The sequence below is a fragment of the Cavia porcellus genome, unplaced genomic scaffold, assembly GCF_034190915.1.
Source record: "Cavia porcellus strain 051 isolate PalLab524CR breed Dunkin Hartley unplaced genomic scaffold, mCavPor4.1 scaffold_2, whole genome shotgun sequence".
Classification (NCBI taxonomy): domain Eukaryota; kingdom Metazoa; phylum Chordata; class Mammalia; order Rodentia; family Caviidae; genus Cavia; species Cavia porcellus.
The window spans coordinates 106,116,303-106,143,779 of NW_026947485.1; the positions used below are offsets into that span (position 1 = coordinate 106,116,303).

General features: G+C 46.0%; 2 protein-coding genes across 7 annotated transcripts; one reads left to right on the forward strand and one right to left on the reverse strand.

Moving 5' to 3' along the window:
* Nucleotides 1-1,259: 1,259 nt before the first annotated feature.
* Tubgcp2 (tubulin gamma complex component 2) lies at nucleotides 1,260-23,293 on the reverse strand. Of its 5 annotated transcripts, none has more exons than XM_013143500.3 (17): nucleotides 23,162-23,293; nucleotides 20,044-20,203; nucleotides 19,176-19,304; nucleotides 18,366-18,542; nucleotides 16,626-16,785; nucleotides 12,360-12,567; nucleotides 11,849-12,048; nucleotides 11,362-11,551; nucleotides 10,474-10,619; nucleotides 9,660-9,840; nucleotides 9,056-9,236; nucleotides 6,333-6,505; nucleotides 6,010-6,138; nucleotides 5,188-5,308; nucleotides 4,440-4,583; nucleotides 2,351-2,514; nucleotides 1,260-1,540 (listed from the first exon to the last, which is right to left on the reverse strand). In XM_013143500.3, the coding sequence occupies exons 2-17, from the start codon at nucleotides 20,191-20,193 to the stop codon at nucleotides 1,399-1,401; spliced, it is 2,595 nt and encodes an 864-aa protein (XP_012998954.1). In that variant the 5' UTR covers nucleotides 20,194-20,203; nucleotides 23,162-23,293; the 3' UTR covers nucleotides 1,260-1,398. The 5 variants fall into 5 exon arrangements, with proteins under 5 accessions (XP_012998954.1, XP_063101090.1, XP_063101089.1 ...); XM_063245020.1 differs by lacking the exon at nucleotides 23,162-23,293 and adding an exon at nucleotides 22,648-22,842; XM_063245019.1 differs by lacking the exon at nucleotides 23,162-23,293 and adding an exon at nucleotides 21,304-21,323.
* Nucleotides 23,235-26,849, forward strand: Znf511 (zinc finger protein 511). Of its 2 annotated transcripts, none has more exons than XM_003479800.5 (6): nucleotides 23,235-23,423; nucleotides 23,642-23,715; nucleotides 24,011-24,212; nucleotides 24,288-24,412; nucleotides 25,610-25,744; nucleotides 26,465-26,849. In XM_003479800.5, exons 1-6 carry the CDS (start codon nucleotides 23,271-23,273, stop codon nucleotides 26,541-26,543), a joined length of 768 nt encoding a protein of 255 aa, XP_003479848.1. In that variant the 5' UTR covers nucleotides 23,235-23,270; the 3' UTR covers nucleotides 26,544-26,849. The 2 variants fall into 2 exon arrangements, with proteins under 2 accessions (XP_003479848.1, XP_063101098.1); XM_063245028.1 differs by having other exon boundaries at nucleotides 24,122-24,212.
* Nucleotides 26,850-27,477: the final 628 nt, after the last annotated feature.

Here is a 27,477-nt window from a genome sequence, read left to right on the forward strand (position 1 = left end):
GCCACTCAAGGCATTAACCTGCAGTGCTGGAGGCTCTTGGAGCCCCCAGGATGTTAGTGGGGCTCTGGAGTTGGGCTGGTTTCTGCCTGAAGTCACGCATGCTTTTGGTAGTTTTAGTTTTCTTCCTTGCTCTTCCATTACAATTATTTGACAGCAAAAAGTTCAAGGCAAAACAATATTAATCACATTAGAGGCAAGACCAAAGATACTGTCAGTGTATATCACTGCTTGATAACTAAACTCAACTACTCATATTGAAGCCGATATAGGTGAAGCTGAATAGAAAGGGATTTGTATCAACTGGGACCAGCCTACTAAACAGTGAACCTTGACAGTGGTCAAGATTCACTGTGCCCTTCACTAAAAGAACCCTCCAGACACAACCAGTGCCTATCTACCCCACAGAACAGACACATCTCTACCCACCTACGCTGCAGGCTGTGGAAGTCTGGAAGCCAGGATGCCAGACTCAAATCTTCCCCTCCACCACCCTGACCACTTGGTAAGCTTGGGAAATAAAGGCTAAGGGTCCAAAATAAGGGATTTCTGGTTCTTTGCTGCAGGCCAAGGAGCTCTCCACCTCAGTCTGGCATTTATTGTAGCCACTGGGTTGGCAGATGGATGTAAGTACTCAGTCAAGTCTGCACAAGTTACAGATTAGAAAAGCAGTGTGTGGCCAGAGAACTGAGCACCCCCTTGGAGAATTGTCCTGAGCAAGGCAGCCATAGTATAGGCATCGGGTTCAGGGCATCTCAGCTTACAGAAAAGCCTGTTCTGCAGGCCACTCCTCAGTGGGTACACTCAGGGAAGTGGTCTAAGAAGAAAACCACACAGCTGCCCAGGGTACCCAGAAGGCAATCTTCACAGCTTGGCAGTATGCTGCCCCCTAGTGCCTGGACCTAAAGGAACCCTCAGACTTCAATGTTCTGGGATCTCTAGGGAGCCCAGCCTTGGCCCTCAGGCTGTATCTCATCTAGCACACAGCACTGGTATCTTGCTTATTGCTCATATGCCATGTTCGTTGTGGTGGTGGGAATTTTTTTCTTTGTACCAGGGATTCAACTTATGATCCTGCACTTGCCAGGTAGTGCTTGTGTCACTGAGCTAAATCCCCAGCTTGTGTTGGTGATTTTTAAAAACTCTGTCTTTGAGGCCCAAAGCACTAAAAACAGACAGTAAAGAAAGACATCACCCTGGTCTGAGAAATTCTGTAAAACAAAACTTCACACCTTAAAAAACGAAACACACAGAGCCAAGACTGTAATTCAGATCTAATATTTAAATAGTAACAGCACGCACAACATATGTGTTACAGGAACATCTGATTTAAAAATTCTGAGACCACTGAATCACAGCACTGGCTGGCTCTCAACTCTTCCTCCAAGCCGTGGTCAAGGTTCACTGTGCAGTGACTGCCACTCTGGGTGCTGGTGCTGGCGTGGGGGGCCCACGTGGGACAGGTATTTGGGGGGCTGTTTTCTGGCTTCTTTCTGCAGACAGGCGTTCCAGTCGCTCTGTGTAGAAGCCATTGAAATCGAGCCTGTAAGAGGGAAAACAGAGCTGGGGGTCCTCTTAGGGTGAAACACAGACACCATGCTAAGGAAATGCATGGGTATACAAGTGCCTGCCACATGTGGCCATGGTGGCAGCCCCATTTCTCCCACACAGGTAACTCAGGGCCTCCTCCAGGCTGAGGCCAAGGTTGAGGGGCGTGTGTTCCACAGGGCCAACATACAACACACACACACAAGCCTCAGCTTACACAGCCTTCACTGCTTTAAACAATACAGAGATGAGGCCTTGAAAACATGAAAACTACAGGCCAAGCAGCAGAGCACCTCACAAGCATTTCGGTAGAGTAATATCCAGAAGGGAACAGCTGCTGGCACAGCTGCAGACTACTGTCTCAGTCCCCAGACGTTGGGACTTCCATCATCCCAGCAACATCTGGCAATCTCAAGGAGAAGGCCCTGAGGGTGCCCAGACACGAGAAACTTCACAGCAGTTCTGTGGTAGGTGAACTCAGAAGCTTTCATTCGAGAAACCAGGATGTCAGTGGGTGGCAGAGAACACCAGGTGCTCTCATTGTACAAACAACCACCTTCCCAAGGGCAGTGCAGGAACAGCACCTCTTCCTGGCTAAAGCTGGGGCCCATTTCCTAACTGCATCCTAACAATGAACAAGCTATTGTCTTCACTAAAGAGCCCCCAGCCAACCTCTCCTCCTTCCACTGTCTTCAGCCAGTACAAGGAACCTGACTGCCAGGGGCTCAGGCGGCAAAGACTATGGCAAATAGAGGTGAGAAGATGGGAAGACAGCCAGGGTGGCCACAGTGGTGGCAATGCATACCTGGAGATGACGCTGGCCATGCCATGCTCACAATCACTTGTGCTATAGACGCTCAATCGAGCAAGCAGATCAAGTAGATGAGCAGAAAAGTTCTTGTCAAAGTTATTGATGGTGGCCTCAAAGCCAGAGGCCATCTGAGGGGTGTCCACAGGCTCTGCCAGGTGCTAGAAACAAAGCCCAGAGCAGTAAGCGGTACTAGCTCCATGGGGGAACCTCAGCTTTTGCACTGAACCTACATCTGTTTGCATCTTTTTTTCTTCTATTTAAATCAAAGAAATGGATCCTGGGACTTTTTGTGTGATAAGGGTAGGAAATCACGGTGTCAAAAATTCCTGAGGCCATAGCACATGGAAAAATACTTCAGGTAACTAGTGCCTCCCATGCTGGGGGCTTCCCCAGGGGATAAACACTTCAGTTGTGCCACCTAATGGGTTTGCTCTCTTAGGTCAGATTTTCAAGTTGATGCTATTTTTTCCTGGCTAGTTGGCAATGGGGATGAACTTAGCTTTATGGCCCTACTACTCCCTGTCCTGTCTTTTCTTTGCCACATCAGCATGAGACCGTGTCTCCTGGCCTCAAAAGACACCGATTATCTGTACCTGCTGAGCCACTTGTCTGTTCTTATCTGGGACTGACACTCATCAGTCATAGTGCCCTAGACTTGGCCCATACAATACTGTTCCACAGATACAGCCCCAGTGGGCTGAGGTGAGGAGCAAACCCTGAGAAGAGAGGAAACACTTGAGCCTGAGTTTGCAGCCAACTTCAACAGTCATCTTCTCATCAAAAAGGTAGTGCTTTTCAGACAGCTGAGACGAGGATGAGCTCTCAGGTCATACACCTTCCTGGAAGGATTCTTCTAGGTTGCTCCCTGGCCCACTTGGCTTCTGTGGGCAGCCCGAGGATAGAGCCTTGCTCCAGAGCTAGTTGGCCTAGTTCAGTGCCCAGTTTCATGCTCTGTATAAATTTCTAGGGGAACCATCATGAGGAAATGCTACTGTCCCCTGAAAGTCTCATATGCTCAGAGGTACAGCTTTTGCAAGGTGACTGGGGCACTGTAATCTTAAATAGATTAATCTATTGATGAGCTCACAGCTGAATTGAAGGGAATATGGTACATGGGGGCATGGCATGGGAAGAATATATCGCACTTTGCAACCAATTTTAATTTTTATTAGTACACATTTGCAGTAGATGATGATTACATACATTGTGGGGAGTTGGAACATGTACGTAACACATCTTAATTCTTTTTACATCACCTTCTTCTCCTCTCCCTGCATCCTCCCTCCATCTCTTGGTCCCCTTTCCATTTGCAAAAGATCTGTTTCCTATTATTTGCCCTTTAATTTCCTCTTTTGTTATTTATGTTTTTGGGTTTCTCTTGTGAGAGAAATGGGGGATATTTAAGCTTGTGTGTCTCATTTATTTCACTTAGTATTATATTCTCAAGGTGCATCCATTTTCCTACAAATGACTCACATTTATCCTTCTATATGACAGGGTAGCTCTCCACTGTGTATAAGTACATTTTCTTTATCCATCCTGCCATTGATAAACACCTAGACTACTCCCTTAGCCAATATGAATTATGCTACTATAAATATGGCCGGTATCATTGTAATATGGCATATTTCACTCTCTCAGGGAGATTCCTAGAAAAGGAAGGGCTGGGTCATGGGAGGGTGTGTTCCTGTTCCCTAGTCCCTCTTTGTCTTTCTGCTTCCTGGCTGCCATCTCAGGCAGCTTTTCTCACCAGTCCCTTTCATCATGCAGTTTCTGTGTGGCACTGGACTGGATCCTCTAAGATCATGCACGAGTCAAAACAAACCTCTCCTTCTTTAAATTGCAGGTGTTAGGTATCTTGTCCCAGTGTGGGAAAGTGACTAATACAAAAAACTGATGCCCGGGGCTGGGGATTTAGCTCAGTGGCATAAGCACCTGCCTTGCAAGCAGGCAATTGTGAGTTCGATCCCTGGTGCCGATAAAAAAGGAAAAAGACAAGTACTGGTGGCAAGTTCAACACCAGTACTTGCACTTGATGCCCGCACTGCCTGTCCCTACTTATACCTGCTTGCATACTGCCTACCTGCATGCAGTTGGTGAACATGACGCACACAGACATGAGCTTAGAGAAGACCTTCAGCAGCTCAGGATTGGTCAGCATGCAGTCCTTCAGGCAGTTGTCCAGGAAGCTTGTGTGATGGCCAAGGACATCGTCAATGTTGGAGGCCTGCAAAGAAACAGCTGAGACTCAGCACTGCACCTGTTCTCCAGATGTCATGGAGAATGCTCTGGGCATGCGGCTCTCAGTTTTGCCTTCGTACACTTCTGCTTTGGTTTGCATTCCTGGGGATTGAATCCAGGGCCTTACATATGCTATGTGAGTGCTCTACCACGGGGCTACATCCTTTTATCTTCAGCCTACTTTGTATACTGCTCCCCAACCCAGTTTTACTGAGACAGAGTCTTGAGCACACTATGTAGCCCACGTTGGCCCTGAAATCGTGATCTTCCTGCCTCAGCCTCCCAAGTGCTGCATTTACAGGAGTACACTGCTTTTGTATATTTCTATCATTTAAATGAACCTATGGTCTCTTAGAAACTCCGTTTCACCCCCTCTGGCTCTCTCCCTCCCATGCACCGCTGAAGAACAGCACTATCTGTACATGGGAACAGGATGCTGATTTCCCCTAACTAGGAAGGCAGCTGTACAGCTGGGCACATGCTCACAGCAGCTCTGACACCTAGTCAGTATGTGACTGGGGACTATGCTATGAAATCAGTGGCTGGCAAAGTGCTTTGCAAATGTTACAGTGCATGAAGAAGAAACTCACAGACTTCAGGTTTTTCTCAAGGATGTGCCAGGTTGGCTCCATCACCTCAAACATCATGTAGTACTGAATGTTCTGAACGAAGTTGAGCATTCGCTGCCGCAGAGTGAAGGCGCCTGCGAACCTGAGTGCAGGAGACAGTTACAGAAGAGTGACGTAACGCTGGCAACTCTATGGTGTCCATCATGTGCTGATGGCTTCTGCCACCAGTACTTGCACCTCCCCAAGCAGAAAACTCTCATGTTTATAGCTTCTGTGCACTGATGATGGCTTGGACACAGGCTTGAGGCTGCCTGCTCCCATCTCTGGCTGCATCAGGTTGTCAGGTGAGTTTTCTGCCCAGGACTTGGGCCAGCCAGCACCCACTGGGGAAATGGAACAAGGTCCCTGGTTAACTAAGTCACTCAGCTGGTAGATGGCCAACATAGGGAATGACCCCAGAGGCATATGCTGTAATATGTGCTTTGCTGAGGCAATCTCACCATTAGCTGGTTCCACAGACAGGTGTAAAAGGTCCCTGGGGGAACAGACTAGCTCCCTGCACAGAGCCACTCTGTATGCTTATGAGGAGGGAACACAGGCTCCTGAAGGGCTTGTGTCCACCCAAAGACCCAGGCAGTCAGAGCTGTGCCATCACCACAAGAAGACGACTGAGGGACACAGTCAATTTTCCCTGCCAGTGTACAACAGTTCTGTATTGCCAAACCACAAAAGCTGATGCATCACGGAACGAAACTACAGCCGTGATTTTCAAATTATTTTTTTCCAAACGTCTAAGATGTAAAACCACCCCGGAGGGAACTGGAAGGCCACAATTGGACACACCACTTTGCTGAGTGCAGTGAATATTGCTTGGCAGTTTTGTTGCTGATCCAGACGCTGCAGAGCTGCCGCTCCACATGTTTGCAGTAGAACATATGTCTAAAGAGCATCTGGTAGCGGGTGAGCGCCTTCCTGCAAAAAAAGGGCATGTCGGAGGTCACGAATGGCAAATGGTCTGTCTTCTCACAGCCTGAATCATAAGTACCAGCAATTAGGAGCCATCTCAGAAGGTCCTAAAGAATGAGGCAACTTTGAGTGGGCAGTCCCTGTTTCCTGAAATCCTGGATAGATATTCAGAAACTGTCTCCAAGTGGCCAAGTTCTTACCTATTGATGATCAGTGAGAGGGGCCACTTGACAATGTAATCAAAGGAGAAGGCTTCCAGGCCACTTAGTGTGAGCTCAGTGGGATCTGCATGGGTCATGGCCTTCTCCTGCTTGGTCTCAATAGCCAGAACCCGTAAGAGCTGAGTGATGAGGTCATGAGGCATCAGGTCAATCTTAGGAGAAAAATAAGAAAAAAAAGCATCACGTATCTTACTTGAAAAAGCAAGTAAGTTTCCTAACAACTAATGCTAAATATTGAAGACCATGTTAAAAGTCAAACACCTATTGATATCCTAATTCAAAAATTAGGCTGAAGGTTCTAACTCAATGGTGAAGCACTTTCCTAGTATATGTGAGGCTCTGGGTTTAATAAAAAGCACAACAAAGGGAAAAAAACTATTTTCTATTAAAGTTGAAAAGAAAAATTCAGACAAGTTACTTTTTAAATTCCCCTCTACTGCAGTAGATGGTACAAATGAAAAGTCACAGGGGAATTCAAATAAACTCTCATTCCTTAAGATTGAAACTTTTTTTTCATAAGACACCAGCCCTAGGCTGAAAGACAAAGCATATTTGGTGACAGATGTGACAGCAATTATATACAAACAGCACCATCCACAATATTAATTTATTCGAGTATTAAGCAGTAATTATATGCCAAGCATAATGATTCCTATAAGTATAGTAATCCCCAAGTATAATAAGATTCCTATAAAAAAAAAAACAAGAACAAAAATGAAGGATGAAAAAAAAAAGGGAGAAACAAACAGCTCATGAATGGAAGAAACTGCTTACCATCTCATAACACAGAAATGGAAATTCAGCTGACATGTTTCCTGACCATCAGAGAAACACAGATGTGGACATCAGGTGGACAGATATGATGCTCTTCAGTCCCACTGCCAGGGCTTCACACAGTTCCAGTAAGGTCAGATGAGGTGTTAAGGCCCTGTACTCTGACTCAGTGGTTCCAATGCTAGGAATTAATTTATCCCATAAACTTACTTTTATACCTAATAAGAGACCTTAAAATGTATGCAACAAGGGCAGAATTTAAAGGAGGAATGAAGTTCTAGGGAAATGGGGGAGATCAGCATCCAATCCAGAGGACTTAGGCAGCACAACACACCCACTGGCACCTACGCTCTCTGAGGGGTACCTGGACATTCTTCAGGACACACACGAGGCCCAAAAGCCAGATGTGATCATTTTATAAAACTGAGATCACACAAAGTATATTCAGGCTGGGTGTGGTGGCGGCACATGCTTGGAATCCCAGCATTTAAAGCTGATGCAGGAGGACCACCATGAGTTTGAGGCCAGGCTAGGTCACACAATGAGTTCAGGGCAGCATAAACTACAAAGCAAGACCCTATCTCAAAAAAAGGGTATTCTTTTTTTTTTTAATTTTTTAAATTTTTTTTTTTTTTTTTTGGTCTTTTTTGAGATGGGGTCTCGCTATGCAGTTCACGCTGGCCTTGAGCTCACTTTGTAGCCCAGGTTGGTCTCGAACTCACAACGATCCTCCCACCTCAGCCTCCCGAGTGCTGGAATTACAGGCATGAGCCACCACACCCGGCTAAAAAGGGTATTCTTCATGCCCAACATGCTCAAGTTAGAAATAAGAAGGAAAAATAAAAATTTTATAGGTCTGTGGAATTTGACTCAAACAAAAATGGTCAAAGAAAGAAATCGTAAGGGCATTTAGAAGCTTGAGATAGGTATGGGGTGCAGATAGTGGGCTCAACTTCCAGTACCAAAAAAACTAGAAATTAAAAAAAAAAATCTGCAAAATCAAAACTAATAGGACATCAGTCTTCAGAGGGACACTTGCAGTTGTGGACACTTCAAAACAATAACCTAACTTCACAATCTAAGAAAGTACAAAAAGATAACCTGAACAACTATTTTGAAGGTAGTAACATGTAACATAACATCCATTGTTAAATTCCTATCATATTGTTGCAAAATCCTACATTATTATTGTTTTTGTTATTTTGCTTTTGTTTTTTGATTGTTTGCTTCTTGGTTTTTGTTTTCTCTTTAAAACAAAACAAAAAAAGAAAGAAAGAATGGAAAGAGCAGAGCCAGCAGAAAAGAGAGATAACAAAGAGCTAATCAAAATAAAGAACGGCAAAACAGCAGAGAAAACCAACAAAACTTAGACTAGGTTCTTGAAAGCAACAATGAAATGAACAAATTTTTTAGCTACACTGAAGAGGAAACAAGAAAGAAATCACTGAACTCAGAAATTAAAGTGGAGCTCTCCCCAGCAGACATAAAAGTCCCCACATTGTATGCTGGCAGATGGACACCCAAGATGGACAACAGACACACCAAGGCACGGGGCTTTAACCTGAAGTAGCAGATCTGAACTGGCCTTATCCACGGGAGACTGAGCCATGAATAACAAAGTCTTCCTGAAGAGATCAGCCAGCCTCAAGGAAGAATTCACGCCACTCACACTTCTCAACTTCTAAGAACATAGAGAAGAGACAGATCCACACCCACACACTGTAAGGGTAGCATAACCTCACAGAAAGCTAGACCAAAAAACTGCAAGGAAAACTACAGATAGACATCCTTTGAGAATAGATGCAAAAACGCCCAACAAGACAAGAGCAAAGCAGCATACTGCCCAGATGAAAGACGGACACACAGCATAAGCACTGGACAGGACTGGGTCCTGCTGTTTTCTCACTTCTAGTACCCACTGCACCCACCTTAAGGTCATCTTTGAAGGGGTCAGTGTTGGCAGTACTCATGCGCAGGGCCAGCTCCAACAGAGCCTCCAGGCGTGTAGGAGTAATGTCCTCCACTGGTTTCCGGAGTTCTTCCTCAGTGAGGTCCATGAAGTGAACAAAAAAGTCTCCCTGGTCCATCAGGAAGTAGCGCTTGATGGACCTGTGCCAGGGGGACATGCTAAGCCTGCTGCTGTGCCCACCAGTACTCCAGTACTGCAGCACAGCAATCACACAGAAATGAGTGGGTGTGAACAGCTTTCAGTGGGGCAAGGGTCCCCACGTCAGCCTGTGGCCGAGGAAGTGCTGCCAGCAAGGAGCTGAGGGGTCTGATGGCCCCAGAAAGATGGGGAGCCAGGACTTCTGGGACATGGTGACATGTGGCAGACACTATCCACCTCACAACCCTGCAATGGAGGTGACATAGGAGCGAGGTCCTGGGACTACAGTAAGGCAATTTGCCCACTTTTACAAAGACACAAGGAGTGCCAGAAGGAATATTCTAAATCATGGCCCATGCACCACAAATTTGAGTTGCTGTGCTAAAAGAAGTAAGCAGCAGCCACGGGGTGGAGGAAGGAACAACCTCAGGTGGGCCACCAGCTCCTTCTCCTCCATCAAGAAGTCCAGCAGCACCTTGCTGGCATAGTTGAATGCCTTCTCAATCTGCTCCACATATGCCCGCTCTTTAAGTGTGTAGATTATCTCTTTGGCCACAGGGCAGGTGACATCATGACCACACTCTCTGACCACATTGAGGTATTTTCCTAGAAAGAGAATGAGAAAGACAGACTTACAATGTCACTGCACAAACTGAGTTTCAGGCCTAGAATCCCACCACTCTGTTAAACACTGGACTGTGGGCTGGACATGCCATGCACATCAGCCCCTTGCTCACTTTACTCCATATGGAAAGATGCAACTGCCACTGAAGGGCCTGAGCCGGCAGCCACTGTGACTTGCAGTGGCTATGAACATCTAGAGTTTCCCAATTAAGAGCACAGATATAAATGCAAAACGGCCTTTTGCGAACCAGGAGGTAAATCATCTACTGGATTCTTTTGCACTGGCTTAATTCTCAGTACCCAATGTGCCAAGCCCTCGCATCATTTATCCAGTGGCTAAATCAGGCCCTAACTTGTGTGACAGTGACAGGCAATGTGGTAAGCCTGACAGGTGTAAGTCCCTGATGGTTTTTCCTATAATGCTAATGAAGTTTTAGAAACTAAAAACTAAAGACAAAGTCTTCTGTGAGACACTTTCTTGGTCAGAGGAAAGAACAAAGCCAACAGGCGCCAGGAATTACAGGCATCCAGTAGCCTGGCACAGGAGGCTGTTTTCCATAAGCGCACAGGGCAAGGAGAAGCTGGCCCTACACACAGGCGTTGCGTGTGTATTACCTGTGCTGAGGATCTTGCCCGCCATCTTCTGCAAGAAGGAGGGAATCTGCTGCTGCACCACAGTGTAGCGCTGGTCCCAGTACTTGTCATTGTAGTCCTCCTGTATCTTTTCCTTCCGCAGTTCGTGTTCTTCAACCATGAACTCACTGGAAGCCACATACAGCTTCTCAGATCACCACAGAATAAGCACAGCCCTAAGTGACACAGGAACTGGCCCATGCTTCTAGAAACATGTCGTTAAGGCAAATATGACTCACTGTCACTACTTCTGTACAGTGAGTAAAATAAATATATAAACCTTTTGGGGGAGAAGGCATTTAACCTAGCTCAGAGCTAGATAGGAAGCTAATTATCTTTATCTTCTGTTATGGGCCCTGGGTTTGTGAACCAAAAAAACCAGACACTTTCCTATGGAGTTTCAAAAATAACATACTCAGTGAATTGGAAGCTGTACTTCTCGCTATGCTCACAATACCAGATTCTGTTATTTGACTAATTAGTAAAGAGATATATGGGGATTGTAGTTCCATCCCTAGCATCAAAAATAATCAAAATAAAATACATACTTCTATGTCATACACTTTGAAAATATTTTAGCAAACATATTAAAATGTAACAGAATTCTTTGTGAGCTAGCCCATTTAAAGGCATTTCACTCAGGTGCCCTGAGAGCCTATCAAAAATATTCCTACACTGAGGACGTTAGGGCCTCCCTCCAGGGATCTTAACAGCCTTCACCCAGCAGAACAATGTCCTGAAAGACAGCCAAGTGATGGGAGACACCCTTCATAGTTTAGGGTGTATTTCTGCATCAGGGTATGTGTTCAGCACGTACCACCTCACTAGGCCAGTATTCTCTGGGAAACGGGGCACCCCTTGGAACCCTACCTATATGGGTCATGGATGATCCCCCTGTAGATCCACTTCTCCAGGACCTCAAAGTATGGGGCGCTCGCTGCCTTGGTAAGGTATAAGCACAGCTCCTGTGCCTGGCTGTCCCCTGTGTAGTTGAAGCTCCTGTCGTGGAGAAGGCTCAGCGTCGACCCGCCCACACACTCGCCTTTGTCCACTGAGGTGGCTGCAGGGAGGAAGGGCGGCTTACTGTCAAAGCAGATATCTGCACCAGCAGAGCCTCTTAGCTTACCCCAACCTCTTTAGTGGACACATTTCTATAAAGTTGTAGGTGCTAATTAAAGCTTATTAAGAAAAGCATCCAGGGCCTCCTTCTTGCAAATCATTAAAATAGGAAGTATCAGAACTCTGCTTCATGACACTGGTCCCAGAAAGTAAGACACAGTAGTCAGCCAAAGACTGGGTATCACTGTCCCTACACTGAGCCCTGCCACCTGCTGCACTCCATCAGCTAGGCACATACCAAGAGAGGCGAGGATGTCCACAGTGCGCATGGCCGGCTGGATGTAGAACCAGAGCTTCTGTAGTGACAGGAGGCCCTGCCTGTGCAGCTGCTCCAGCTGGGTGACCAGGATCAGGTACTCCTTTACTAAGGTTCTCATGGCAGCTGCCAAGGCATGATTCACCTGCCCATACTCGAAAGAAGATTTTTCTTCAATAAACCTACAGAAAATACATTAGACATCCTTGAAATGGGAAACCTACATTTTTAGATAAAAGTTCAAATATTCCCAATCCAATTGTCAGCCTGGAAGCAAACGACTCATTCTAGCCCTCATCCCCAGAGGACCCTACACTACTAAGAACAATGAATCTGAACAGTGATCAGTAACACAAAAGCCCTTCATAATGTATCAGGCTTGAGGCAGAGTCACAAGCCAAGAAGAGCTTGCCTCACAAGGAGCTGCAACTTGACCTCCCTCCACAGTGCAAGCTCTGGGACTGGACATGAGGCTTGTCAAGAACAGGCCCACCTGGTTACGGTGGAATAACTGGCAGCCACAGGGAGGATTCTGTTCACCAGCTCTCGGATGGATAAATCCAGGTTGGGATCCACAAGGAAGGTGCGGTTCTGCCTCCCAGTCAGAGGTTGAGCAGTGATGTATCTGCCGTCCACACCAACTAGCACATAAAGCAGATCTTCCACCACGGCTGACTCCTGGGAGGCCAACGGCAACGCTCCTGCAGGACAGACACTACTTCATTCCTGAGCTTCCACAGCCTCTGAGCACTGCCAACTCACTGAACTGACCACAATTGCACTCGCATTCATTTCTTTTTAAGTAGCCCCTTATATATTTATGGATAGAGAAGAGAACTGCTGCCCTTAGCCTCAATGGGTCCCACGATAGAATCACTGGCAGACACCAAACCCTATAGTGGCAGCACAAGCACCTGGATAGCAATGAGGTCTTCTTTAGGCTGTTCTCTACCCCCAGCAATACTAGGGACTGAACCCTTAAACATGCTAGGCAAGCATTCTACCACTGAGTTACAGCCCAGCCCTTTTAAAATTTATGAGACAGTCTTGCTCAGTGGCCCAGGCTGCGGGTTGATTCCCAGAATAGCTGCAATTACAGATGTATGCCACCATGCCCAGACTGCCAGGTCCTTCTTTTTTTTTTAACTAAGCTTACTAGCACATTTTAGGTATATATAATCATCACACTTATCATAGGAATTTGTACCATTACATGATATAACTTGTTTCTTTTTCCCCCCCATTTCCTTACCCTCCCTTATTTATGGCCCTCTTCATTTACAAATCTTTGTTTCCATTTTTCCTTCTTTTCTGATTTTTTTTTCTTTTCCTTCCTTTCCCCCTCCCTAGTTCCCCTTACCATTTGAACATTTTCTTATTTTATAGTATCCACCAAATATTTTGGTCCTTACTTATACTTTCAGTTTCTCACACCCCAAATGCAATGTGGTATTTACACGTGTGTCTGATTTACTTCACTGAAGAGTGTGATCTCAAGGTACATCCATTTAGCTAGAAACATCTTAAGCTTATCTCTCTGTATGCCACCACCTTCTTGAGGTAACCAAAAAATGCACTCAGACATTTGACAAGATGTAGCCAGGAGGTCAAAGCACTTTGAACAAGACTAGTATGCAACAGTTATAATCACAACTTGACCATTGGATTATTCTCAAACTAAAAAAATCTTTAAAATTTTTTTTTTTTAGGATAGGGTCTTGCTATATGGTTCAGGTTGGTTTTGAATTCACTGTGTAGCCAGGTTGGCCTTGAACTTATGGTGACCTTCCTGCCTCAGCCTCCCGGGTACTGGGATTGTAGGTGTGTGCCACCATGCCCAGTCAAATATTTACTTTAAAAATACATCACTTCAGCTGGGCGTGATGGTACATACCCAGAATCTCAGCCTCCTGAGAGGCTGAGGCAGAAGAATCACAAGATTGAACCCAGCACTGGCAATTTAGTGACAGCCTGTCTTGAAAAAACAAAAGGTTGGGGCCAGGGGTTTAGCTTGGCAGCATAAGCACCTGCCTGGCAAGCTGTAGTTCGTGAGTTCAATCCCCGGTACCAAAAACAACAACAACAAAAAACCGAAAGGTTGAAGATGCAGTTCAGCGTGAATGCTCCAGGTCAGTAACAGCAAACCCTTTAGAGACCAAGTGTCCAAACTGCAACCCCAAACCCGCTCATTTACTGCAAAGTGCCAACACTGCAACTGAACCTGAATACTAAGGTTTTAGTTTAGAAAAAACAACTGTTATCTGATGCTTAGCTGGTAGGGCAACTTGGGTCATGTGCTCAGAAAGGGCTCAGAACAACCACTGTGGTACACATGCCCTAGGTTCACCACCACTGCCCTAGGTTCAGTCTCCAGCAGAGAATAGAAGACATCAAACTTTAAGAAATGATTCAGTTTTACCACACAGAATGAGCTGCAGGATGCAGTGTGACCAACAATTCAATGGATCCTTGAAGACAGTCAAAAGTCACCTACCAAGGTCCCTCCTGTCTCAGTGCAGTATCCCCATAGGCCAGGTGAAGAGTCCGTGTCAAAAGCTCTAAAAGTGCTGTAAGACACTTCACATTTTACGAAGTCCCCGAGAAAGAATCGTCCATGATGTTTAATGCTGCTAAAAGGACGCAAAATCCAATGGAAAGGTCTCAAGGGACACACACCCATCCAGAGCACCAGCTGCAGTCAGGCTGTAGGAAGCACAGGCCCAATGGTCAGGTTCTGTCAGGTGGACACAGAGGCAGGACCAAGGAAGATGCCTGCAGATGTCTGAGCATGGGCAGGAAAGTAGATTCGGGAGGAAGTCAGAGGACAAGAGGGAGAATGCTTGTGCCGGGGGAGAGGCCAGTACAGGACAAGGTAGCTACTGATAAAGTGAGCCAGAGAGACGTAACAGGAATAGGAGTGACTGGCTGCTTTCTAACCCACGTTCCAAGCAGTTCCCAAGGGTCAGCCAGTGTACTTCTCATTCTACCTCCAGCAGTGTTTTCCAGAAAGTGCTGGCCAACAGTCTTATAGCCTCCTGCAATGTGTGATTAGACCATGAGCTAAGGCTTGGGGTGAATTTGTTCGTATGAGCCCTGGGGAGAGGATGGGCCAGATGTGATGCCACCCCTGGAATAGGCCTCATGCAGCTGCAGAATGCTGAGAGCACCAAGAGCTCGTCTCTAAGGTTTCTAGGCCACTCAGCACAACACCCACAGCACAACGCCACAGCACCCACGCCAACTCTCTTAGTACAAACTGCTCTGGTTCCGTCCATGTTCAGGGAGCTTTGTCAAAAGAAGTGTGACAGGCCACAACCCTGCTTAGCCTACTGCCCAGATGTCCTGGAGCTGGAATGATCCCTCTCTGCCTGCCCTAATCTGCAGCCATGTGATGCAGACTCCTTTGAATTAAGGCTGAGCAGACTCATCTCCTGCGAATTCTAACAGTTTAGGTTACTGCTGAAAACACACACTGTTTCCTCTACTTTCTCATTAACTTACAACAGGATCATGTCTGTTTAGGGATAAAAGAAAAATATTGTACTTCACATAATAGTTCTGCAGGATTTTTTAAGGACAAAGGCAGACATCTCTGTACCAACACTCACGTGTGCTGCGGTAAAGTACACCAATGCCATACCTCTTGAATTTTGGCTGCAAAAAGGAAGCATGCTGCAGAGATGCTGTGCCCTAAATTTGTGAAATCTCACTTTTCAATCTAAAATAGGACTTAGGACTTGTATATAGAATGCCAAGGTACACATTCCCATCCAAAATAGCCTGTCTAGAAAATGCTTCTCATGAGACATGTGACTTTAGGGTCACTGACAGCATAGTTTCAGCACTAGCACTGTCACAGCAGGGTCTATGTAATCACAAATTACTACTCAAAAGAAAGTACCTCCTATCCCCTACCACCATCAGACTACCAGATGCACAGCTTTAGAGAGACAGCTTCAGTCTGTTCTGCTCTGGCAAAAGAGACAGGAGAGAGGTAGTCAAAGACCCCAGCAAGTCACTATTTATTGGTAAATAGGGATGGCACATTGGGAATCCCGCTGGCCTTAAGCATTGCTATATGCAAGAGAACAAGCCTGGGTGAGGAGCCAGTGACACCCACCACCGTGCTGCTGGGCTCCAGCATGTCACCCATGGCCTTCTTCCCTGGTGAGGCATCACCAAATGAGCAAACATGGTATGAACTTCCTGGGTGTTTGAAATAAAAGTGTCATTCCCGCAGGAGCGGCTGCCTGGGGAACGGGAAGCCAAACTGTACCTTCCTATGACCCAGCTGGTGCGCTGGCTGGGAGACAAGCAGAACCACCCCTCCCATCCTTAAGCAATGTGCTGATTTGGAGGAAGTCAGCCTGAGATGACAGCAACTGAAGTAAAAAACAAAACAAAACAAAACAAAACTTAATGCTTGTCTTGTTTGATTGACTTTGCAGGCCTAAAGCATCTATATGGAAGATAACAATCTGCATTACAGCAACTGCAGGGGTTTCCTTCTGTCTTGTTTTTGAAATACAATGTTTTATTCCATTTTACTGTTTTGTTTTACCCTATGTCTGGTAACCTGAGCAACTATTTTGAAGGTTAACAATATGTAATATAACAAGCATAGTTAAATTCCTATTGTCTTGTTTTGAAAACCTTTATCTATTGTTGTTCTCTGTTATTGTCATTTTGCTTTTGTTGTTTTTATGTTTGCTTCTTGATTTTTGTTTTTTCTCTAAAATAAAATAAAAATGTCACATACCTATAGGTAAAGTTGTGTCTGTGCTTAAACCTGAACCAACCAGGAAATCTCCAATTAGTGTAGGTCTCTCATACACCCAAGCTGGGAACACAGGGAGATGCTGGCCTGAATTTTTTTTGTTTTGCTTGTCTCGAAGCATCTTTCTTGTAAGTTCTAGAGACTAGTGAGAACATTTTAAAAGACAAAAATAGACACTTTAGTGCACATAAAACCACAAACTTCATTGAACCTAACTTTAGCATAAAAAAAGTTAATCACCTAAGATGATTCAATTGAGACAAAGACACAGTGCTAACTGCCCATCATAAAGCAAAGGGCTGAGGAACAATCTCTGTATTCAGCGTGTCAGTCCATATGAACTTACAGGTTAGTCAGGAACACCAGCCACAGGGTTACCAGTTTCACCATACAGTCAGTGTTTCAGACCAGGACCACAGCAAGAACCTGAACTGCTTTTTCCTGGCAGTGACTAAATCTAATAACACTTGTTGCAGGAAGACAACATTGGCAACTGACATTGCCTTCTCATCTTGCTGGAAAAGGCCCCAGGGCAGGCCCAAGCTGGAATGTGTGTAGAGCACTGCTCTCCAGGAGACCAACAGCCAAGCCTGACTGGGTTGGGCTCAGCTGCCCAGCTTTTGGAAGTACTAACTTGGGCTGCCACTCTGAGGGGCAGGCAGACTGGACGTACACAGACCAGGGTTCCTTACATGTTACTTGGGATGGTGGTATGAAGGCTACCTGAGTCATGGACAGCTCAGCAGGTTACTTGCACACATGACATACCTGACAAGCTTGGCTCTGTCTCTGTGAGCACTGCTGTGCTTAGCATGCACATGTAAGGAAAGGACATGTCACAGGGATATGACTGTGAAGAGGGATCTGAGGGTCCTAACAGCACAGGAAAATACCTGAGACTCATATCAAAGAGATCAGGGTAGGACACAAGCCAAGAACCAGTACCTGAGACTCATATCAAAGAGATCAGGCTAGAACACAAGCCAAGAACTAGCACCAAGTACAGCAGGAGAAAATTAGCCAGAAAATATATACTAATAATCTGAAAATATTATCATATCAAAAACTGTCACAGCTGGGCACGGTGGTGCACACCTGCAATCCCAGCACTTGGGATGCTGAGGCAAGACGACTGTCACAAGTTTGAGGTCAGCCTGGAGTAGAGAGTGAATAAATGGCAAGACTTTGTTTCAACAATAAATTAAAAATAAACAAATATAAACACAACAAAAAAAGAACTGTCACAGATTCTTGAAGCTGTGACTTGTGTTGTCACAAGATCCTGTAACCATCTGCCACAGATGGATCTTACCAGAACCCCACTGGAAATAGTTATTTTTGTGGTGAAGAAATCCTAAAGAAATGGCATGACCCGGCCTCAGCTCTCTAAGATCAGATTCGTTTCTATTTTTGCTTTTTTGGTATTGGGGACTGAACTCCTTGGCTTCACATTGAACTGTATTATCCATCCCTTTTTTTATTTTGAGAGAGGGTCACCTAGGCTTGGGATGGTGGTATGAAGGCTACCTGAGTCATGGACAGCTCAGCAGGTTACTTGCACACATGACAAGACATCAATATTGCACTTGCAGTATTTTTCCTCGGCCTCCCAAAGGGCTGGGAGTATAGACATACACCACCATGCCTGGCTCAGATTCATTTTTAGTAAGTAACAGACATGTCTCCAGCACTGCCTCTGTGAACTCTGGTGAACACTGTTACCTGCTGCAGTGTGGAGCCTGTGGTCACACTACCGAGTTGCTTCCTCAGCTCCTCGAGCTCCTGCATCGACATCTTGGAGGCTGTGGTAGGAACACTAAAGGTGGTGGTGCTGCTGGCCATAGCAGTGGCTGCGAGTTCAGCTCTTTCTTTTGCATTCTGTTGCAAATACTGCAGAGTCTGAAAACACACAAAACTATATTCACACTGGGTTAGTATGTGCACCTGGGTTAGCAAAGACAAGTCTTCTCTCTTCTTTCCTAAATGAAACACCAATCTCTGGGTCACTCTGTCTTCATAGATCAGCTTTCCCTTACACTCTACTTATGGATCCTGGGCTACAAAAACCATCTCCCCTTATTTGTCCTAGTGTTGGGGGCTCCTTGTGCTCCTCTGTCACGGAAAGAGAGGAGGGACTTAGCATATCACTTGCTGTTTCATCACAATGATGTGAGAAATGGGAAACAGCCAGGAGTGAGGCATGATTTTTGCAAAGCTAAAATGCTCCACCCCCAGAGTCACTACTACTAACATTTCTCACATTTAAGCCCATCCTGGATATTATTCATTCTGATTCACAAACTGGAAAAAAAAATCCTTAATGTGTTACTGGCATGAGGCAAGGAGGGGATGATGAGTACAGGGAGCAGGGCAGGCTGAAGGAACGAGACTGGAAGGCACAATCTACACTACATACACTCCACTCAGGCTGTATGGGGAATAAGCACTGTGCTCTACTCTTCCAAGTCATTACCAAGTGTTCCCAGCATGCTCACAGCAGGTGCAACAACAAGGACAACACAGGGCAGTTACCTCCTTGTCTTCTGTGAGCTTTGACAACAGGTACACCAGTGGATCGAGGTTCCTTGTATTTTTAGATTTCAGTTCATCATATTTCTTTAGAAAATCCTCAGGAGTACGAGAAAATTCTGCAATTTTAACCTTGAAAGCAAAAATGTCAGTGTTTTAATAACAAGTTAATTAAGCACTAGAAAAAAACCTTTAAGAAAAACACTAAAACCAAAATGGAGTTAAATTAGGTAACTTAGTTAAATTGGGCAACTTAGTGAAACCCTGTGCCAGTAAGGGAGTAGCGCAGGTTGCACCTCAATGTGAAGCCCGTAGGTTCAATGCTCAGTACCATGAAAGAAAAAGTATATACTCCTAAATTCTACTCCATTCAGTTTTTCTGTCTTGGTATCATCATTATGCTGTTTAACTAAATGAAGCTTCATAATGTGTTTTAGAAATAAATTTCAAATTCAGATCCACTTCTACTGAAGATTTATAATTCTGAACTATGTATTATTCGAATAAAAAAAACTTCAAAAGATTTCAATATGGTTAATACCAGCGACTTCCTTTCTTAGCCCCAGAAACACATCTTAGGAAACACAAAGAAGGAATGTGTAACCCAGGGTTCAAAGCAGCTCTGCATAGGTCTCCGCTGACTTGTCTGTCTAATGGAGTCAGTGACAGTGGCTGCTACCAGGAGTTAGGATAATCACAGAATAGAGTGTATTCTTGGCCCATGGGAAGAATCTATGTGTTACTGATCTTAGTTATTGACAATACTGTAGCTGCCAGGCTCCCCTCACCGGTGCTACACCATCAACCCAACGCAATCCTGCAGCAGGGACAGGTTCCTACCCTGTGCCTTCCACCAAAGACAGTTACCCACCTTGGCACTGTGGGCAGAGACAGTTGTTGTGACATATGGGGTCCGGTTCTTCTGCAGCAGGTCAATGTAGATTTCAGCTCCATCCCCTCCATGGATTCGCAGCAGGCTGAGCAGCTCATTGACATCATGGTGAATCCGAAATTCACTCATGGTTCTAGCCCTGAGACGTCAATATGATGAGACATTCTTGTAAAAGTTCTCTAGACAGTCATAAACTTAAAATCTTACACAAAAATTTAAAACAATCAAATCTGTTCAATCAATCAAATCAAATCAATTTTTGGCCTTTAATAAAGCAAATCACTACCAAACTCAATCTAGCCCCCACCTTCCTGTAGCTGTCTGCTCCTTTACCACCTCTCCTTCAGGGACACACTGTTGTATGCCAGCCATCCTCAGTACATTCACCCATGACACACACGTCTTTTCGGCAACTCAGCGTGCTGGTTTCTATTAACAGTCATTCTTAGCCCACTCTGCAGCTTAGGGAGCGCTCCAGATGGGCTGTATAAAGGTCCCTACAGGCCCTCCACATGCCCTCCCCTCCTTTGCTGGGTGACCCCATCCACAGGTGGTCCTAGGCCAAGAGGAAGCTGTTCTGCCACTACAGTGGAATGGGGTGCAGAGCTTTTTGGCTCCAGCTGGACAGATGAATTGCTCTGCTACTAGAAGGCCAAGATCTACAGAGGAGCCTACATGAGGTTACTGCCCCTATGCACACACAGCTATTAAGCTCCCATTCGAGGCCATGCTCAGTTCTCAGTCCCTGAAATATTCAGCAGCAGTTCCATCCACATCACTACTTTTGCATCTTTTCTATATGCAGGAACCAATTATATCTGTGAGTTTCCTGACATGGTACTGTAACAAATTCTCCAAAGCTTCATGACATATTAGAGGTCAAGAATCACTGTGCTAACCCATCTAGTATTAACTAAAGCCATGAGTTAAACAGTGTTAAGGGCAGAAGACTCAGTACACACACCTGGAGGTTTTGAATACCCTAGGGAGTATCAAGTTGGCCTTCTACCTTAAGCACTACATAGGAAACATTTTTTTTTTTTTTTTTTTTTTTGGCGTATAAACCTTCACACTGGTCAAGGTAAGTGCTTTCAGGAATGAAAGCAGGATAAGCCTGAGCTGGTGATCAAGTTTCCTAGCACAGACCAATTAAAGAGGCACTCATCACAGCAAGTAAAAAATACAAGACCAGCCTGAAATGGGCTGTGGAGTCCCAGGCAAACTGATCCGGAGAGTCACCTGTGGGCTGTGGTCTCTGGGCGAGGAGCTTGTCTTCTGTAAGCTTCCACTTACAGAAGGGTAATACTGTGGCCTTTTCTACTGTCTCCTGTAGTCGCCCACCTGGAGCTAGTGGGCTTTGGGAAGCTCCGGTGTGTGGGACCCGGGTACAGGGTAATACTGTACATCTATGCAGAGCTGTTGAGATTTAAGTAAAACCATTCTTTTCTTTGTTTTCTTTTGTTTTTTAGATAGAGTTTTGTAGTTCACGCAGGTCTTGAATTTGCTATGTAGCCCAGGCTGGCCTTGAACTAGCAGTGATCCTCTTGCCTTAGCTCCTGAGTGCTGGGATTATAGGTAGACACCTATAATCCACGCTTGGCTAAAACTTCTTACAAAGTACTGAAGGAATCACACAGTAAACTCCTGTGCTGTCAGGAGGAAAGCCAGAACAAGCACTGTTGCTATTACTACAAAAGGCCAACCACCTGGAAAGAGTCATAAGAAAATTTCTTAAAAGTTTTAAGAAAGTTGAATCAATGACTCAAACTGATATTTTCTCATGAATAATGCGCTCTTAAATAAGGCACTGAAAACTATTTACAAAGCAGAAAAACATCTGAAAGATCTCAGCTTTATTCATATTCTAAAAGACATTCAGAGGTCTGCAGATTGCTTGGTAATTCGATCTATTTTGGTCATGTTAGATGGCTAGGAGAGCTTTTGCCAACAACACAAAGCACCTTATATCAGATACAAGAGTACACAGCTGCTCCTGAGGAAAGATCATCTAAATGGACACTTATTTTACAAAATACCAGTGTCCTCAATGAAGACTACAGTTGTGAACAAGTTTGATCAACTGCTACAGCTTTCTGTAATCTTTTTGAAGCTCCTGAATTCCTAACTCTATCAGTCACCGCAGATGTCCATGACCCAACAGAATTTATCTGTAGTTTACACACCACCACGAACGAATTAGCTGCACATCCCCGGTGAACAGGGATTAAAACAAAGAAGGAAGCGCTGAAGGCCTTTTGGAGGCTCCAGCTAATTGCACAAACTGGCCTGAAAAACATTACTTTATATCTTGTGAAATGTCACGAATTCAAGGGCTATACAGAGACAGAAGATCAATAAAGATGTACTGAAGCTCTTACTAGACCTAAAAATAACTGACTGGGGACAAACTCGCAAGCCTTCATTTCCAAGGATGAAACGACAAAAGTTTTAATTTATCCTTTCAAAAAACAACGATCCCTCTTCCTTCGGTTTGCACACTTGTACACGCAAGCCCTGCTTAATGAAAAAAATATTTTGGGGGAAAGAGTGACCATCAAGCCCCTGTAGCCTCCAGGTGCTCACACTCCGCAGCAGATCTACAGCGCTAGGCCTTTCCGGTGTCCTCAGTCGTCGTTTTAAAAAGGTAAAGGTTTCCTCGGACTTTTTCGTTCTATTCTGCGCGGCCAGCGGGCTCCGGAGTAGCCGAAACCACAGACCCCATCACAAGCTGGCCTGGGGCTCTGGGCTGTAAGCAGAGAAGGGTCCCACACACCGGAGCTTCCCAAAGCCCACTAGCTCCAGGTGGGCGACTACAGGAGACAGTAGAAAACGCCACAGGCGGCCGAATCCAGGGCTGATTTCAGGCGCGAGCGACTGCAGAAAGGCTAGAGCAGAGGGCGGGAAAGACGCGCGCGGAGGGACCAGACTGCTTCATCGCCACTGCTGCAACCCTAACTCCCGCGCCCCGCCCCCCTCGATCTCCACCCGGATTCCTCCTCCCCGAACCCTCCCATTCTCTGCTCCCGCCGCTCCGCTCAGGACCCTGCAACGGGTTACAGGGACTAGATTCCCGCCCCAGGGCCCCACAGAGACTCACCGCAGTCCGCCGCGCCCCGTCCTAGCCGCGACGAGGAAGTGCGAGACGTCACGTCCGGCCCCGCCCCCCGAACGGCGGCTGACGGGCTGCGGCCCCGGTGCCCAGGGCGATGCTTCTGCCTGCAGCACTTCGGGCCCGCCTGGCTGGGCCGCCTGGCGCTGCCGAGCCGCTGCCTGTGGAGCGGAACCCCGCGGCTCAAGCGGCGCCCTTCGGCTTCGTGCCGCGCCCAGTGCGTTTCCCGAGGGAGCACGAGTTCTTCGAGGTGCGTACGTGAAGGCGGACGGAGGCCGAAGGCTGAGCGGCACCGGGGTGTCTGAGGTGGGGGCGGGGCCTCGGCTTGGCGCGCTGAGCGGGGGAGGGGCGGGGGGCGGGGGGCGGGGCGGAGCGGAGGCTGGGAGTCCTGGGTCCCGGCTTGGAGTCTCACCCTGTGGGAGCGAGCTTCTAGGCCCCAGCGCTGCCCACGACGCTTGTCTCCTATAGGAAGGGGACGTGCAGCGGCACCTGTACCTGCGGGATGTGCTTACCCAGGTGGCCGAGGCGCCAGAGAAGTCCAGGTAAGCAGTTCAACCCGCACCACACCCTACCCCCACCCCCGCACACACCCCCACCTCTTCACCCCCCACCCGGCGCAGCAGCTTCCTGCAGAGACCCCCTCGTAGGCAAACCTCCTGTTTTAGGCACTTGATTTTGCCCTGCCTGCTGCCAACAATAAAATACAGTCGATTTGGCAGGTTTCTCTATGAATCCTGTTTGCAGAAGTTTAAGTCTTAAAAACGTAGGGGTTAGGACTGTAAAGAAATTCTCAGGGTGTCTGGCCGGAAGTCCTGTGCTAATTGGCTCCTTTCTCAGGGTGCCCGAGTTCACCTGTCAGGTGGCTGGCTGTTGCCAGGTGTTTGCTGCGCTAGAGGACTATCAGCACCACTATCATATGATGCACAGGAATGCCTGCTCCCTTTGTAGCCGAGCTTTCCCTTCTGAGCACTTGCTGGACGCCCACATTCTGGAGTGGCATGATTCACTTTTCCAGATCCTGGCAGAAAGACAAGACATGGTATGTGGTGGCAGCAGTCTGGGGACATGCATGGTTGGGGGTAGGCCCAGGGTGGTGATGCACTGTCCTTTTCAGTACCAGTGTCTGGTTGAAGGCTGCACTGAGAAATTCAAGACCACCCAGGACCGGAAGGATCACATGGTGAGGCTCCATCTCTACCCTGCAGATTTCCGATTTGATAAGCCCAAGACCAACAGAGGGTAGGTGAGGGACTGCTGTTACTTCCTATCTTAGCGGCATCAGGATAAGTTTAAATGCTGGATCCTGTAGTGAAGCCTAATGTAATATTTATCTACAGGTAACTGAAATCCTGATGATAGGGGTATCCAAAGGAATTACAGAAATAGGGGTCTCTTCCCATAGAAAGGAGGCAAGAGGATAGTTTCTGTCTGGGGAGTAGAGATGAAGGGTGTGGGAATGACAGGTACCTGCTTTCTCTGTTCATCCTTGGGCTGTAGCTCCTTCACTTACATGGGCATATACACATACACACACCTCCCCACAGCTCATCACAGAGATTGAAGGGGCTGCCTTCTGAAGCTGGGCACTGGGGCCTTTGAGATTCTTCCTAGGCTGTGAAGCCATCCACTCCATGAGGTCCTGTGGCTTTCCATTTTTCCCCTGCACCTAGGTTTAGAAACTTGACAAATAGCCATCTTAACCACATGAGGGTGCACGTGAAGAAACCTTAAGGAATAATTTTTATAGTGTTTTATTTCTTTCTTTTTTTTTTTTTGTCTTTTTTTCATTTTTATCGGTTCCGGGGATCGAACTCACGACCGACTGCTTGCAAGGCAGGTGCTTTATGCTGCTGAGCTAAATCGCCAGCCCCAGTGTTTTATTTTTTTACTGCTTCTTTTTCTTTTATTAAACATTGTTTTTTAGGAGAACCTTCATAGCCCTGTAAAAACTGCATTGATTGGAGTTGTTTCAGACTTTTATTTTCCCAAGTAGCATTTTGCTGTTTAAGTAAAATAATTAGAGAACTCACCACAATGTAGAAAGCTGCAAAAGAACCTACGTGTGACATAATTTTCTCTCTAAAGGGTTATTCTGGAGAGAAAAACCCTACAATGCTAATCAACAAAACCTCTATAGTCCCTGGTTAATATTAGAAAATATATCCATCATGTAAGACATTTAGCATTATTGGTTGGCATTTCCACGTGGTACCATAAAATGCTGTTTTCAGAAAACAAAGTGTAATTGTTATAATTAAGTTTATAACATTTAAGGCTTTTTTTACTGGTGGCCTGAAAATAGCACTATAAAACTAGACTATGCCAAATAATAACATATTTTAATAAGAAAAATGTTTTCCTTAAAAATTCATTTCTGGGGGAACCCAGGGCTACGGGAGCTTTGTGGAGCTACGCTCACCACTCTGTCCTCTGCAGCCCAGCCATGCCAGGGGCCGTTGCAGATGTGTCCAGCAGAACCCTGGCAGATGATGGAGATGCCATGGAAATCAGCTCTGAAACTGTGGCTCTGCCCCCAGCACCAGGGGGTGAGAGACGGACTTATAGCCACAGGTTAGTGTGGACCTCTTACTAAAACAATGTGTGTTCTGACCTGGCCCACAGTCTTTTTGAAGGAAAGTAAAACTGAGTGGGAACATTAGTGTCTATGGAATTGAAAGCCTGCAGGTTCCAGTTTTCTTGGCATTCTGTATTGTGGAACCTGAAACCCAGGAATGGAAGCACCACCTCAGTGGCCATCAGTGTAGGCTGGGAAGAACCTTTGCTGGCACTTGCCTCAGTCACAGCTTGACAGATTGTCTAATGAGAAAAATAGAAAGCAAACCAAAGTGTGAGGGAAAAGTTGAACAATGAGAGAAAATAACAGAAGAATATTAACTGGCAGGAAAATGTGCATACATGACCCTCAGCAGCCTTCTCATGGCTGCCCAGACTGTGACTTTGTGTAACCTTTGATGCTAGGGAATAAGGTTTTAATGGACAGTGGGTGCCAGGAGGTTTGTAGCTTGGCAGGAGCAGGCTTTCTTGGCTGAGTTCTCCCAAGAGAGTGCACACTGATACCTGGGGAGAATCTCCTATAGGAAGGAAGCAGATCTGAGGCAGTGGGTCCAGGAGACCCAACTCTTTTCCCTGAATATTTTGCAGAGCAAAAGAGAAAGGAAACATTCCAGAATAAGATGTAAATATATTAAAGACTGCTATTGGGTTGGTTATTGGCAAAGGAAATGTGTTTTTTTGAAATACCATTTAATATGAATCTTTTTTCCATTCCAGAATACCTTCTACTATCTGTTTTGGACAGGGTGCATTGAGAGGATTTAAAAGCACCAAGAAAAGAAATAAACACCTCTGACAGGGAGAAAGAACCAAGCATCTGAGCAGACCAGGGCAAAAGACAATGGTCTCCTGCAACAGACAGTATCTGTCAAGCCTTTCTCTAACTTTGCGTGCTACTCCCTGGACGGAGCCTTTGTTGGCCCTCTGTGTCTCTGTCCCTCCACAGGCACCTCAGCAGTTGTTACCAGAGGCAGTAAGAGATCTATAGAAATGACTGGGAATCACTGCAAGGAGTAAAATGGGGAAATTATCTACTTCCCTCTGCAGGGGCTACCTAAGAATGTCCTTTTTAAAAACATAAAATAATATTTTTTACTGATGATCTACAGTCTCGTTTGTGTATTGTTGAACTTGATGGGGAAATGAGCAATTAGCAGGAGTATTTTGTTCTTAGTATTTCTCACAGAAATTATAGTCTCAGAGCCTAGTAGAGGCAATGAGTGGGTCAAATTTGATTGGTTAGTGTTCGACCTTTGTGGCTTAAAGAGAGACATCCAGATCATTCTGTACCACACCAACCAGTGAACTCTGCTGGAACCTGGTGCCAGGAATGGGTGTAGAAGGAGGTCTCCAGAGAGGTTACTGGATAGATGCTGCAGGGAGGACAGTGATGGCAGGCAGAGGCCTGTCCAGCAGGTGTGTGGGTGTCAGAAAAGCATGTGATTGGGGCGATTGGGTAATAGGCAAAAGCAAGTCAGGGAATTGGGCAGGCATGTGGAACATAGAGATACATAGCAAGAAGTGTGTTCTGGAGAAAGCAGCTTAAGTGTAATAAAGTCAAGGCCCTGCAGCAGGCTTGGTAACATGGCTGGACCCTTCTGTGCTGAGATGCTGGCCAACCAACTCCTGGCCTCATGTCACTGCCTATTTTGGGGCTGTGAATCTGATGGTCCCCTTTCAGTGTGGCTGAATCTAGAGGATTCCTTACTTAGACTGGGAGAAAACACCCA

Excerpts from the sequence above, each read along its gene's own strand:
- Tubgcp2 (XM_013143500.3), bottom strand. The coding sequence starts at position 20,193 with ATGAGTGAATTTCGGATTCACCATGATGTCAATGAGCTGCTCAGCCTG. Across the intron at positions 12,568-16,625 it reads AGACACAACTTTACCTATAG|GAGCGTTGCCGTTGGCCTCC; the intron begins GTATGTGACATT and ends TCTGTCCTGCAG. Across the intron at positions 1,541-2,350 it reads ATGGCCAGCGTCATCTCCAG|GCTCGATTTCAATGGCTTCT; the intron begins GTATGCATTGCC and ends TCCCTCTTACAG.
- Znf511 (XM_003479800.5), top strand. The coding sequence starts at position 23,271 with ATGCTTCTGCCTGCAGCACTTCGGGCCCGCCTGGCTGGGCCGCCTGGC. Across the intron at positions 23,424-23,641 it reads GGGAGCACGAGTTCTTCGAG|GAAGGGGACGTGCAGCGGCA; the intron begins GTGCGTACGTGA and ends TGTCTCCTATAG. Across the intron at positions 23,716-24,010 it reads GAGGCGCCAGAGAAGTCCAG|GGTGCCCGAGTTCACCTGTC; the intron begins GTAAGCAGTTCA and ends CTCCTTTCTCAG.